At 34.7% G+C, this 12861-nt stretch overlaps 1 protein-coding gene across 4 annotated transcripts in view; it reads left to right on the top strand.

The window, feature by feature from the left end:
- Positions 1-12861, top strand: part of CRYZL1 (crystallin zeta like 1) — a 31668-nt gene that overhangs the window by 9936 nt on the left and 8871 nt on the right. For all 4 annotated transcript variants that reach the window (XM_081079745.1, XM_081079747.1, XM_081079744.1 and 1 more), the window contains exons 3-7: positions 19-96; positions 2192-2264; positions 5185-5229; positions 6823-6891; positions 12657-12790. In XM_081079745.1, coding sequence (XP_080935871.1) covers positions 19-96; positions 2192-2264; positions 5185-5229; positions 6823-6891; positions 12657-12790 — 399 coding nt within the window. The remainder of the gene's footprint in view (positions 1-18; positions 97-2191; positions 2265-5184; positions 5230-6822; positions 6892-12656; positions 12791-12861) is intronic.

The following is a 12861-nucleotide window of genomic DNA, read 5'->3' as shown; positions in this document are numbered from 1 at the left end:
GTTATCATTTGATTCTAGGAAAATCTTCCTGTTACAGAGGATAACTATGTGAAACTTCAAGTTAAAGCCTGTGCTCTGAGCCAGATAAATACAAAGGTATTGGTGCTTTCATTTTGGTCAAAAGTCAAATGAGAGTTTCATAGTATATTTATTTACAAATGTATCATGATAACTGACTTCTGAGTGCCAAGAAATTATTATCATCCTCAGAAGAATAGAACAGCTAGAAAAAATTTCATGTGAATTTCTATATTTCTACATTAAGGTAAATTACTAGTCTAACTGAAGGCATGTATTTTATATTGTTATATGAAAATACCTTGTAACTCTTTTACATTGTGAAAGGCTGAGAATTTATAATTACTAAAGCCTATAACCAAGGAAGAAATTATTCTTATAAATATAGTAAAAATATAGAATCCTAATCAACTAATTTATTAACTGTATATTCTATAGATATTTCTAGTTAATGTCTTTAGATAGAGTTAATATTCTTCTAATCATTTCTCTGTCTCTCTCATCCACACACATTCGCAACCTCACCCCACCCCACAATAATCTTCCGCTATGGATCATGAAATACATGGGAAGTTTTCAAATGGTAGACTGTGGTTAAATGTGCAATGATAAATATAACAGGTCTGTTTACTCAGTTTTGTAAAGATTAATGCCATAGTTTTACTGGACCCTTATTGGATTATAATGTCACCCTAATTTCTAGGAATCTAAAAGTTTTCTGCAATGAAGTCACATCTAGGAAAATTACAGAACAAAATTAAAGGCTTCCATTGGGCAGCTCTGTAACATGAGCCCGACTTGAGAAGTGAATTTGTGAGATGCAAAAGTCCCTTCACTGGGGCTACGAGTACTACTCCTTGTTTGCAGGGTTGTGTTCCACCTTCCGGGTGTTCTCTTTAAAACTATGAAAAATTCATTAAAATCCCAGTCTGGGAAATTATCTCATGTCTAACAGAAAGAAATAGTAATTATAGTAAAATCAATTCAATGAAATATTACACAACTATTAAACATAACATTTATGAAAACTGTAGTAATGTAAAAAATGCCTGGTAAGTGAAGAAGGCAGGGTGCAATTGCTATAACCATGATTATAGCTCTGTAAAAGTGTACACAAAAGAAATAATGTGAAACACTCAATATTTCTATAAGAGTGTCATGTTATCTCTTTTACATTACATAAAAGGAAATGACAAATACATGGTAATGGAAGGAGAACTGACTCTTGGTGGTGAACACACAATTGAATTTATAGATGATGTAATACAGAATTGTACACCTGAAATCTATGTAATTTCACTAACAATTGTCACCCCAATAAATTTAAAAAAAAAAGAAAGAAAAAATCCAGTATCAACAAAAGCAAAAAAAAATAAAAGGAAATGTAAGAAGTTCTACATTGAAAAAGAGACTTTTCTGGCAACCATATACAAGAGAGCTAATTGGAAAATAAGAAAATATACAAGAGACTTATTTCAATTTCTTTTTACTTACTATCCCTAAAATACTGTGATACCGACAAATGTGTCCCACAGCTCTGGTGTTATTATAAAAGTATAAATGACAGGAACTTAAACTACAGGCTTATCTGGGTACAGTCTGTCACTTCAAAAGCCAAGTACTTAATTTGGTCAGAATCTAACAAAATACTAATTGCCCAAAAATAAATAATTTATCCTTTAAAAAAAGAAATGCCAATTTGAAATTACATAGCAATTTCCCTGTGTATATCCATCACTTGTTCCCACCTGCTTCCTAACTCAAAACTTGTGAGAAACAGGATGATTTTAAAGGGTATGGGAATTGAGACCTTTTTGTACATATGCCCCTTATTCAGCAGTGTCCTCTCCAAACTCGCCTCAACCCACCCAAATGGGGTGACTGGTAAATTTGGGCCATAATTTCTTTTCGTGCTTGTCACAGTGAGAATGTTAAAGTATGTTAATAGTGATTTGAATAATAATACTCGTACCTAAATCGTACGTATCAATTAATTCCTCAGCAAACTCTCAGTAGAGAAACCTATTTTGTGAAGTTATTTGCTTTGTCTTGATTCCAAAAATTGAATCATGTTTGCTTTATCTGTGGTTTGATTTTTTGCTCTTGCTTTCCTCTTATATAAGAAAAAGCCAGGATTTATTCTTGACAATAAACAGCCTTTGTCATGATTTAGCTTCTTGCAGAAATGAAGATGGAGAAGGATTTCTTTCCTGTTGGGAGAGAAATTGCTGGAATTGTGTTAGATGGTAAGTTTACAGATGTAAATATCTAAATTTATTTTCTAAAGTACAAGAAATTACATGGTAGCTACTTGGTTTACTGGCACATAAAATCATACACACTTCTTTAAATATAAAATTTAATTATACAGAAATGTTTTCCTTTTTTAAATTAAAAAGAAAAATAGAACTTAATTGGTATTTTATAATTAAAGAGCTTATTACACTTTAGTAAATATTTAGGAATTCTGTGTTTAAATCTGTGAGTAATCATATTGAATAGAATGACTAGGGTTATCCTTGTTATGATGTTTACAAACTAGCATAAATTACTTGAGTGAGTTGGCTCTGGGCCAAAATTTATATGGTAATCACATTAAATTCAGATTATATTTTAAAGTTTGCCTAAAATTGAACGTTTAAAAGTTAAGCAGTATGCTTATCTAAAAATGGATTCTAGGGAGAAATAACCAGTAAGATTTTATGATTGCCTTAAATAAAAAAATATTTTAAGTTTTATTTAGTAAATGATGGTCTTAACGTGCAGGGCAGTACACCTGAGTACTTGAAATAATTTGTTTCTAAATAGACCTGCTGTTCATATACACTGCTAATAGGTAGTTCATGATCAGTCAGTATTTGTTTTTTCTGCATATGTGAATGAATGAATGAATGAGCCTGTAATATAATAGGTTAGATTAATTGTAGCCCATAATATATTTGATACTCTTTCTCAATGTAATGCTCTAAGACAGCTAAATCATAATTTTGTTCCCTCTCCTTTCTTCTGCTCACACTGTAGGAAAATTTTTAAAAATTAAAAAAAGAATTATAGTAGCCAGAAGATGAGTAATCATTTATTTATTCCATATTTAATGAGCACTTGCTAAGTGCTTGGTATATGAAGATAAATAAGAAAAAGTCCCTGCCCTCAAAGTATTTACAATCTACGGGAGAGACAGATACACAAATATGAGTGGATTATTATGAAAACTCTGAGGACAGATGCCCAACTCAGCCAGAAGAAACAGGAAAGGCTTATTGGAGTAAATTAGCTGGAAAGTAAGGGGCAGGCAGGAGAATCGCCCCGCAGCAAGGATATCATGAGCAAAGGCAGAGAAGCAAGTAACAAAAATGTGATGTATGTAGTAAGAATGACAGAATTTGGTGTTGCTGGAGCCAAATAAGCTTCTTGGCAGGCCTTGGAGGTAAGGAAGGTACTTGGCACAGAGAAGCATTTTGTCAAGACAATTCTCCTTCAAACAGAAGAATAAAAGATAGTGAACAAGATATTTTAATGATGTTATGAATACTGATTCCTTCCCCCTAAAAAATGAGACAGGAGGGTAGCTAAGGGCCAGACCCATGATGAGCCTCAAATGTCAGTTTGGGTTTTAAGGGAGATTATTAGAGTAGCCACATGTAGGATAGATGTGGGGCAAACCAGGCTGTAGGGAAGAGCACTGGATGGCGTGTAGACCAATAGGCAAGAGACGACAGAGTCCATAACCTAGGCTGTGGTGGCGAAGGTGAACAGGGACATAGTCAAGACATACTGAGGCAGTCAAGTCAGCAGGGCTTAATTGACTGGAACAGGGGAGTTAAAAACAGGGAAGAGCCAGGAATAACTTACAGGATTCTGGTAAGGTATGAATTGGTGCCACCAATTAATAGGGGGAGAGGATTCGATTTGGAGGAAGATGGTGAGTTTAGATTTATGATTGTTGAGTTCAGGGTACTAAGTGATGTCCCACTGGAGATGTGTAGTAAGCAGTTATGTGAGTTTAAGCTCAAAGGTGAGAAACCTATGCTGGAAGTGTATATATTTGAGAGTTGTCAGCATGTAGGTTGTATTTTAAATATAACAGAGTTGATGAACTCACCCAGGGAGGGGATAATGGAGAAGAGACATATGCATAGCACAGAACCCTTGGGAATGTCACTATTCTAGGGACAATCCAAAGGAGTGTGAAGGAAGCCAAGAAAAAAGTATCAGTGATCCCAGGAGGAAGAGAATGAGTAGGAAAAGGAAAAGATAAAAGTACAATGGATCAGAAGTCAAAGTTATTGGAAGATGATGGCACAAGAGGGATCCAAAGAACAAACTGTAAAAGGAGGCCTTGAAAATAGGAATATCAGACTTAGAGGTCCTTGTTGAGTACCAAAAATGAGTTCTGGGGCCATTTTGATGACAAAAGCAGCCAGAGTCCTCTTCTAGATTTCAGGCTTCCATCTTACTTTACTGCTTCACCTCAGTTTCCTTGTCTGTTAAATAGGAGTAATAATGCACACCTCATGTATACCAGGAAGATTAAATGTGATAGCACACTAACATGCTGGACATAAGTAGACAGTCAGTGACGTTTGGTCCTCCCCTCTTCCTCTTGTAACTATTTGAACAAAAATATTCTAAAGAATTGACTGATGGTAGAGGCTTTTTCTCTACATGTGCAGAGAAAATGTAACTGTCTCATCTCAATATAGTTCCAAAAATTTTCTTGGCGCCAGTCTAAATTTATTTCCATAATCCCAAATCAAAGTAATTTTATATGTGACTCTTATCAGAATATCCTGTTGTGTGTCTGCAACTAAAATAATGGTAGAAAATCGGGCTAACCACATGAAGGGTGGAAAGCAACATAATCAGCGTAAGAAGCCATGGTGTGGATTGTTTTCCTTCATCCTTAGCTAAATTGAGGGACATTTTTCTCTGTGGTGCCAAAAGCCCCGTGGCCCAGATTTTGTAGAAAGTTTTGTAGAGAATCCACATTTGAAGTGTTCTTTCCAGTAGTCGTTATAGGCCATCAAAATGTCCGAGAAGTTCTGGCCTTTTCTCTGAGTTCTTGACTTTTTAGAAACCCATGGATCTTTTTATTTACTTTAATAGTTAAATAAGAATTGTATTTAATAACCTCAATACTAATCACGAATTTCCTTTACTCTTTAGTTGGAAGCAAGGTATCATTCTTTCAACCAGATGATGAAGTAGTCGGTAAGTTACCATTCCCAGTCCTATTTCGTCTATTTTACTGTCATCTCTTCTTTTTTCTGTACAATTATTAATGTTTATTGTGACCTTGCTTCATATACAAGTACATTCCTGATTTTTGAAATTTGCTCTCACATGTTCATTGACAAACGGAATTGGAAGTTTGATTTCAATAGCAGAACATTTAAAACTTTTCAATATGTGGCTATGGAATAATATTAGTGATGAAAAGGATGACCGTAGTTGTCACTATGCTTGGTTCAGCCCTCTCCTGACAGGGCCACTGTTTATGGCTAGACTGAAGTCTAGAGGAAAGTCATAGGTTATCTTCATGAAGACTGCTGACTGCCTTGGCTGTAGGATGTAGAAGCACCCCTCTCCACATCAACTGGAATTTTACAGGACTTCTTCCTCACTGCTCTTATAAAACTAGAAACATTTCATTTACTGGTGGTTGTTTTTTATTAATCCACAGTTAATACTATTTTGCAAATACATATATTTATAGTTGTATCCTAGACAGTCACACAAACATATGAAGTATAACTTTAGTAGTAGTAGTCTTTGAAATGACCATTTCTCTATGGAAAATATTCATATAAACTTAGAAATTGTTTAACTTGATGGCATGCTTGAAGCTGTTAAGCATAGATTCGTAGGACAAAAACTCGGATACAGACAATAGTTTATAGTGGTTACCAGAGAATAAGGGGGGTGATAGTGGTAGAAAAGGGAAACGGGGTCAAGTATACGAGTACAGTGATGGAAGGAGAACTGACTCTGGGAGGTAAGCACACAATACAGTATATAGACGATGTATTATAGATGGCGTATTATACAATTGTACTTGACACCTATGTAATTTAACCAATGCCACCCAAATACATTTAATAAAAATTTTAAAATTTTAAGAAAAGATAGATTTATAGAAATGCTTTTGTTAGCCTCCTACAATATTGCCTTTGACTCGTTTATTTTCTTGAAGAATTTATTGTTTCTGTCTTTCTTATTTTATTTATCTGGCCAAGAAGTCAGTGACACTGTATTACTCAAGATTTTTTTTGTAAAAGGCCAAAAATGAAATCAGACTAGCTTAGGAGAAAGTGGGATTTTACTGGAAGCATACTGAGGCATCTTATAGAACCAAACTGTGGGAAGGTAGCTGTGCACCAAGGACAGTTTTGTGTTGTTTTCCTCCTTTTCAAATTATTTTTATTTCATTTTACTTTTATTTTATTTTATTATGAGTTTCAGATATACAAAGGGTACAGTTTTAATGAGGAACTTAGGTGCTCCCTAGACTCTGGTTGGCTTTTCACATTGGCCATCGTCTTTACCTTCACTCAGAGGTGAAAGAAAAGGGAGGAAAGGAAAGGAAAAGGTAGTACAGATAATAAAATGTTTGTGTCAGAAAATGAAATATCCACTTCCCTCTCATATTTCTGAAGTCTTTCCCTTTCCTACACTAGTAATTACTGGAATCTTCCTCAAAATTCCACCGAACAAAATTTAGACTGGTTTTTACCAGCATCTCATTAGGAATGAATTTATTCATTTGGGGATAGTTTCCCTTAAGTTTCTTGTTTTAATTTTCAGGAATTTTACCCCTGGATTCTGAAGACCCTGGACTTTGTGAAGTTGTTAGAGTACATGAGCATTACTTGGGTATGTGGAGGCTCAGTCTCGGAGCTCATCTAAGTCTGCTTCACTGCTGTGTGGGTGTAGTGACCTTTTGATGTCTTTGTATCTACCCTGAGTGTACATCGGTAATAAACTGTTGGCTGGTAATGCGAGTACCTCGGCTTATCATGTAGCATCATAAAATTCACATTCATCCTGAGCAGTACATAGAACTTTAAGTTTCGTTTATACTGCTCATGGTAAGAGGTTTGGAAAGCAGTTTCTCCCTTGACTCTGAGCTATTCCTAATCAGAATATTTTTACTTCTTACTCTTGGTTATTAATTGCAATTGGAAATGTTAATTAAAAATTTTTCTAATTGAAAAATCTAAATACATGTAGAGTCTGATACAGGAAAGAATCAAGAACACTTGTGTTTGCTTTCTATTGCTAATATCTTTTGACAAGTATTCAGTTTAACTGAAATGTTAATTTTTTATTTTTCTTATAGTAGTTTACTTCTTGACTATTTAAATTAAAATAAATATAAATACACACACTTCATGAAACCATAGTGAAAAGATGCTGCATCTCCTCAGTAATCAGGAAAAAGCAAATTAAAACCCTTTTGAGATGCCGTTGTGTACCCACAAGCTTGACTGAGTTATAAAGTTAAACCATTTCTAGGGTCGGGAAGGATGTGGAGCAATGGGACTTTTCTTGCACCAGGAGTGTGAATTGGTACAAATGCATTGGGAAATAATTTAGCATTGTCTAATAAAGGTAATGATACATACTCAGACCTAATAATCTTATTGGTAGTTTTGTACCTCACAGAACTTGATGTGCACCCATAGATATACACAAGAGTTCATGATAGCACAATTTATAATTGTAAAATAAAAATGGAAACAGCCCATATGTTCATCACTGGGAAAATGGATAACTAAAGATATTCCTAGATGGTAATTCAAATCAGCAGTGAAAATAAATAAATAACACCCAAGCATATCAAGATGGATGAATCTCACAAACTGTATTGAGTGAAGAAAGCAAGAATACAAACGGTATAAACCATTTGTTTCTATAAAGTTCAAAAACATACAAAGTTAAACATATGTTACTTAAGGATATAAAGAAAATGTAGGGATGAAAAATAAGCTGGAGATTTTTTGAGAGAAAGAAATCTGAATATGGATTGGGTATTAGATGACACTAAGAAATTACTGATAATTTTGTCATCTATGAAAATACCATTATAGTTATATTAGAAAATGTCCCTATCATTTAAAGGTGAACACTAAAATACACAGGAGTAAAACTGCATAACATCTTGAATTTGTTTTAAAAATAAAAAAGCTAGTCTTTGTGAATTAATTATACTTTGAGAGCAAAGATAAAAAAACCCTATGTACATTATATCTATAGTGAAATTAGATAGCTAACTCACAAATTAACTTTTAGAATACAACTCAGTTCATAAATTAGGGGATACTTAAATATAAAGTATAGTCTAGAATACTTAAGCAGCTCTATTATATTTCATCTCAATTCCAAATATAACTGGGGTGAGAGGAAGATAGGTTACCAGATCTGTGACAGTTGCTAAATAAAACTCATAAAAACAAGACAAAGTCTATAGCTTCAAATCGGGTTTGTGTTACTAACATTTCCAACAAAACCTGACATTTCCAGCGTGTCTAATTATTTTAAGAATGTCTCAAATTTCCTTTAAAAAACCCTGTCTTATATGTCTACCTGGCCCTTATAAGAATGTATGCATGAGAAAATAAACAAACTGGGGGGAAAAAAATCAGCTGGACATTACTTTTGTGGGCAAAGAAGGAGGATGTGATCAGAGTGGACCCCAGGACTCAGGCGGTTCTGCCAATCAGCTGTTTATTATGCTGGGATTCATGTTATTCTTGTACTTTATGGATAAGTCAACGTATACTCTTTTGTGTTCTTGAAGTATTTTATTAAAATTTTTCCAAAGTCTTTTCTTAAATGATACAATCCCTAATCAGACCTTGGGGGGACAAATGGCCAATTTGGATTTTGGACTATTAAAAATAGTAAATTTATACTTTTTTGTCCATATAGTAACTTGAACTAGGAAAGCAAATGCTAAAATTAGATAGCTGATTTTGTCATTTCATTTCTAATATTATAAATTGCAAATAACCCATGTTTAAATTAATGACATTTACTATGTCTAAAATTTCCAAGTAATACCATATTATTTTATTAAAAATTAATTTCAAAAGGTAGTTTTCTAGAAATCTGAGGACTCTGCTTATTTATATGTGTTTTAAGGTTAGAATGTGCCTTCCATTGAAAGTAAAGCTCACTTTCAAATACCATGCAGTGAAAGTCTCTGATCCATAGCTATTTTGATAGTAGGCTGTTTGAAAATGGAAGTCCACCCCTGGCTCCTTTATGGGAAACTACAGACTTTGACCCCAGAATTTCCTTGGGCCCTTGTTGTCCATGTTCTTTTCAGAACCTTGTAAATATGGAGTGAACTAAAACCTTTAATTTGGATTCCCAAGCTTGACTTTTGGCTAAGTCCTCTAAACTGTTACAGAAGGTTACGTATTGAAAAACCAAAGAACCAAAAAAGGCCCATTCCTGTAGGTATTGCTGAAAACTGGAGAATTATAAAATGGATCAGAAAGAAAAAAGAAAATTAGAACACCAAAGTTTCCTAGCTATAAAGCTTAAGCTAAGACAAGCAAACCACACGATGACCTTCTATTTTCCCACAGATCAGGAGGATTATAGTCTAAAAATCCATCAACGTATAGAGCAAACAATTTCAGATATTCCTTGAGAAAGAAAATACAGTGAAAATGTCTGTATTGTTTAAAGGAAGTAATTTAAGAACTACCACTAATTGTAGAAGACCTTTAGGCAAGATCCTGGGTGCATTTACTATGTTTATAAACAAGGTTTCCAAACTAGATAAGCTCTAAGCTCTATTGCAGTGCCAACATTTTGTGGAAAAGAAAATAATTTCAGTATGTTTCCTAAAGATTTGCAGGGGAAAGTATTCATTTTACCACAACTCTAATTTTAGTTCGTATTAATTCTTTGGTGATTTTTTTGTTGTTGTTTTAATGAAAGCTCAGCACTCAGTCACCTTCAGAGAAGTCTTTTCTTTCCCTAAAACCAAAGAACTGGGTTCCAAACAACCCCCCCAAAACTGTCTTACTGATCAGTAAGACTCTATCCTTAATTGCAGAACATTAGGATAGAGTTAAATATTGCATAATTCTTCCAGTTCTTTTGTGCTTTCAGTTCTCAAGGCATTCTGTCAAACATAAAAATAATTTTATGTTTCATTCAAACTTGAGCACAATTTTCAGCATTATTCCTTTGGACCTAGGGTAGACGAACTGAAATGATAATTATTGGATTCTTAACACACTGTTATTATTGATCCATACATGACTCTCTTATACTTATTTCATTAGTTCTTATAAAAAACGCTTGTTTGATTTTTTTAAAATAAAAATGTAGGTAGTCCCAGTTCTTATGATGGAACATGTTCCCAAAACACTCTAAATGAATTGTGGGTAAATTAAGCCTGCCCAAATAGAGTAGATGTGCTTTAGAGTCAGACATTCAAACTTATTAGCTGTATGACCTCAGACTAATTAGTTACTGTCATACGTCACTTAATGATGGGGATACATTCTGAGAAATGTGTTAGGCAATTTTGGTTTTGTGTGAACAAAACAATCATAGAGTGCACTTACACAAACCTAGTGGCATAGCCTAGTACACATGTAGGCTATAAAGTACGTCTGTTGCTTGTAGGTTATAAGTCTATACAGCCCATTACTGTACAAAACAACACGAGGTTAAATCAAGCACAAGAGAAAGTGATACAGTCAAGAGGTGGTAAACACAAGATGTATGAGGCTGCGGCTCGCATAACCGTACAATTTTAGAGCGAACTTTTCTAAGTAGCAAGAGGACACTCTAAAATAATATAGAGTATAGTAAATACATAAACCAGTAACAGTGTTTTATTATCATGATTCAGTATTATGCACTGTACATTATTGTACGTGCTGTACTTTTATGTCACTGGCAGTGCAGTAGGTTTGTTTACACCAGCATCACCACAAACAAGTGAGTAACGCGTTTTGTAAGACGTTAGGATGGCTACAAGGTCACTCACTAAGCAATAGGAATTTTTCAGCTCCATTATAATCTTATGGGATTATTTGTGATCCGTTGTTGACAAACGTCATTATGCTGCTCATGGCTGTAATTACCCTGCTTAGTATGTTTTACTATTTTAATACCTTGATCGTAGCATTTTCAATACGTGTGCGTGAATGCTCCGCTTCCCCACTAGATGGCACTGGTTAGGTCGTAAAGGTAACGCTGACTGGTGCTGCACCACCCGAGTATTGCCATTAGAGGAACGTTATTTGAAAACACTGGTAAAGACTATGAAAAGTGCTATAAAATTGACTTTAGGTAAAGTGAGGATTGTTTATACTGTGAAAAGATCAGAATCCGTATACAACATAAAAACAAAATTAAAATTGAATAATTAAATATTATAAGGAGCCACTTGATGGTCAGATCAATAAGAGCTCTTTAAACTACAAGTATATTAGGAGTTTGCATTTTGTTCCAAATGCAGCGGAAAGCCGTTGATAAATTTTAAGCATAAAAGTGTTAAGATGTTGTTTATATTTTTAAAAGATTATTCTGATGGTTGTGTTTTTCAGCGATACTGTTGAAGAGATTGAACAGAAACCATAAAATTGAAAATAATATAACACATAAGCAAGCGATTCATTTAGAATATATTAAAAATTCTATCATGAATAAGAAAAAGACAATAGAAAAATTGATAAAATACTTGAACATTCACTTCACAAAAGGAATTCTACCTGGCCAACAAACATGGAAAGATGCTCAACTTCATCAGTAGTGAGGGAAAAGCAAATTAAAATCACAGTAAGAAACCATTACATACCCACATGATTGGTAAAAATGTAGAATAATGCCGAGGATTGACAGGGTATTGGCAGCAGTAAGAACTTTAATGTACTGCTGCGGGAGAAAAAAGTTATACAGCCACTTTGGAAATGCATAGTGAAGCCAAGGTAATAATATACCCGGGGACCTCAGATTTCCATTCCTAAGCCAATATCCTGGAGAAAACTTGTGCACCAGTGTAACACTATCTTGTCTGCAAGAGGGTGCTTAGCAACACTGTTTATAACTGCAGAAAACTGGAAACCACACAAATGTTCCTCAGCTGAAGAATGGATGACCAAATGAAGGTGTTTTCACATAGTGGCGTGACATAAAACAACAAAAATGACAGCACTATAGCCACATGTACAACAAAAGGATATGTCTTAAATATTGAGCATAAAAAAGCAAGACAGGAAAGAATGCATATGAGTATGATTCCATTTACATAAAGTTCAAAAACAGGCAAAATTAAATTATATTGTTTAGGATATTTGGTGATGAACAATGAAGGCAACTAAAAAATTAACTTAGAATGGTGGTAACCTCTGATATCAATTTTATCTCAATTAAAAAAAGCCAAAAAGAATGGTGGTGACCTCTGGTGGGAGAGACAAGCCTGCTGGGGAGAGTGGATTATGCATGGGCCAGAGTGGAAGCAGGGAAACCACACTGTAGGTGAGAGACAATGAGAGTAGAGGCTGCGACCAGGACCGTGGTGGGAGTGGTGATGGAGAGAAGTAGCTCCAGATGGCGACACTAACAGGACTTGCTAATGGATTGTTTTCTCTTGTTCTATGTGATAGTTCACAAGCCAGAAAAAGTCACATGGACAGAAGCTGCTGGAACCATTCGGGATGGAGTACGAGCCTACACAGCTCTACATTATCTTTCTCATCTCTCTCCAGGAAAATCAGTGCTGATAATGGATGGAGCAAGTGTAGGTGCTAATAGTTTTGTTCAGAAATAGAACAAAACACAGTAAACTTAGGGAACGGGCCACCCTTTTGC

The sequence above is a fragment of the Rhinolophus hipposideros genome, assembly GCF_964194185.1.
Source record: "Rhinolophus hipposideros genome assembly, chromosome: 2".
NCBI lineage: Eukaryota > Metazoa > Chordata > Mammalia > Chiroptera > Rhinolophidae > Rhinolophus > Rhinolophus hipposideros.
Note: the sequence above shows the minus strand (reverse complement) of the source record. Positions and strands in the feature narration are given on the sequence as shown.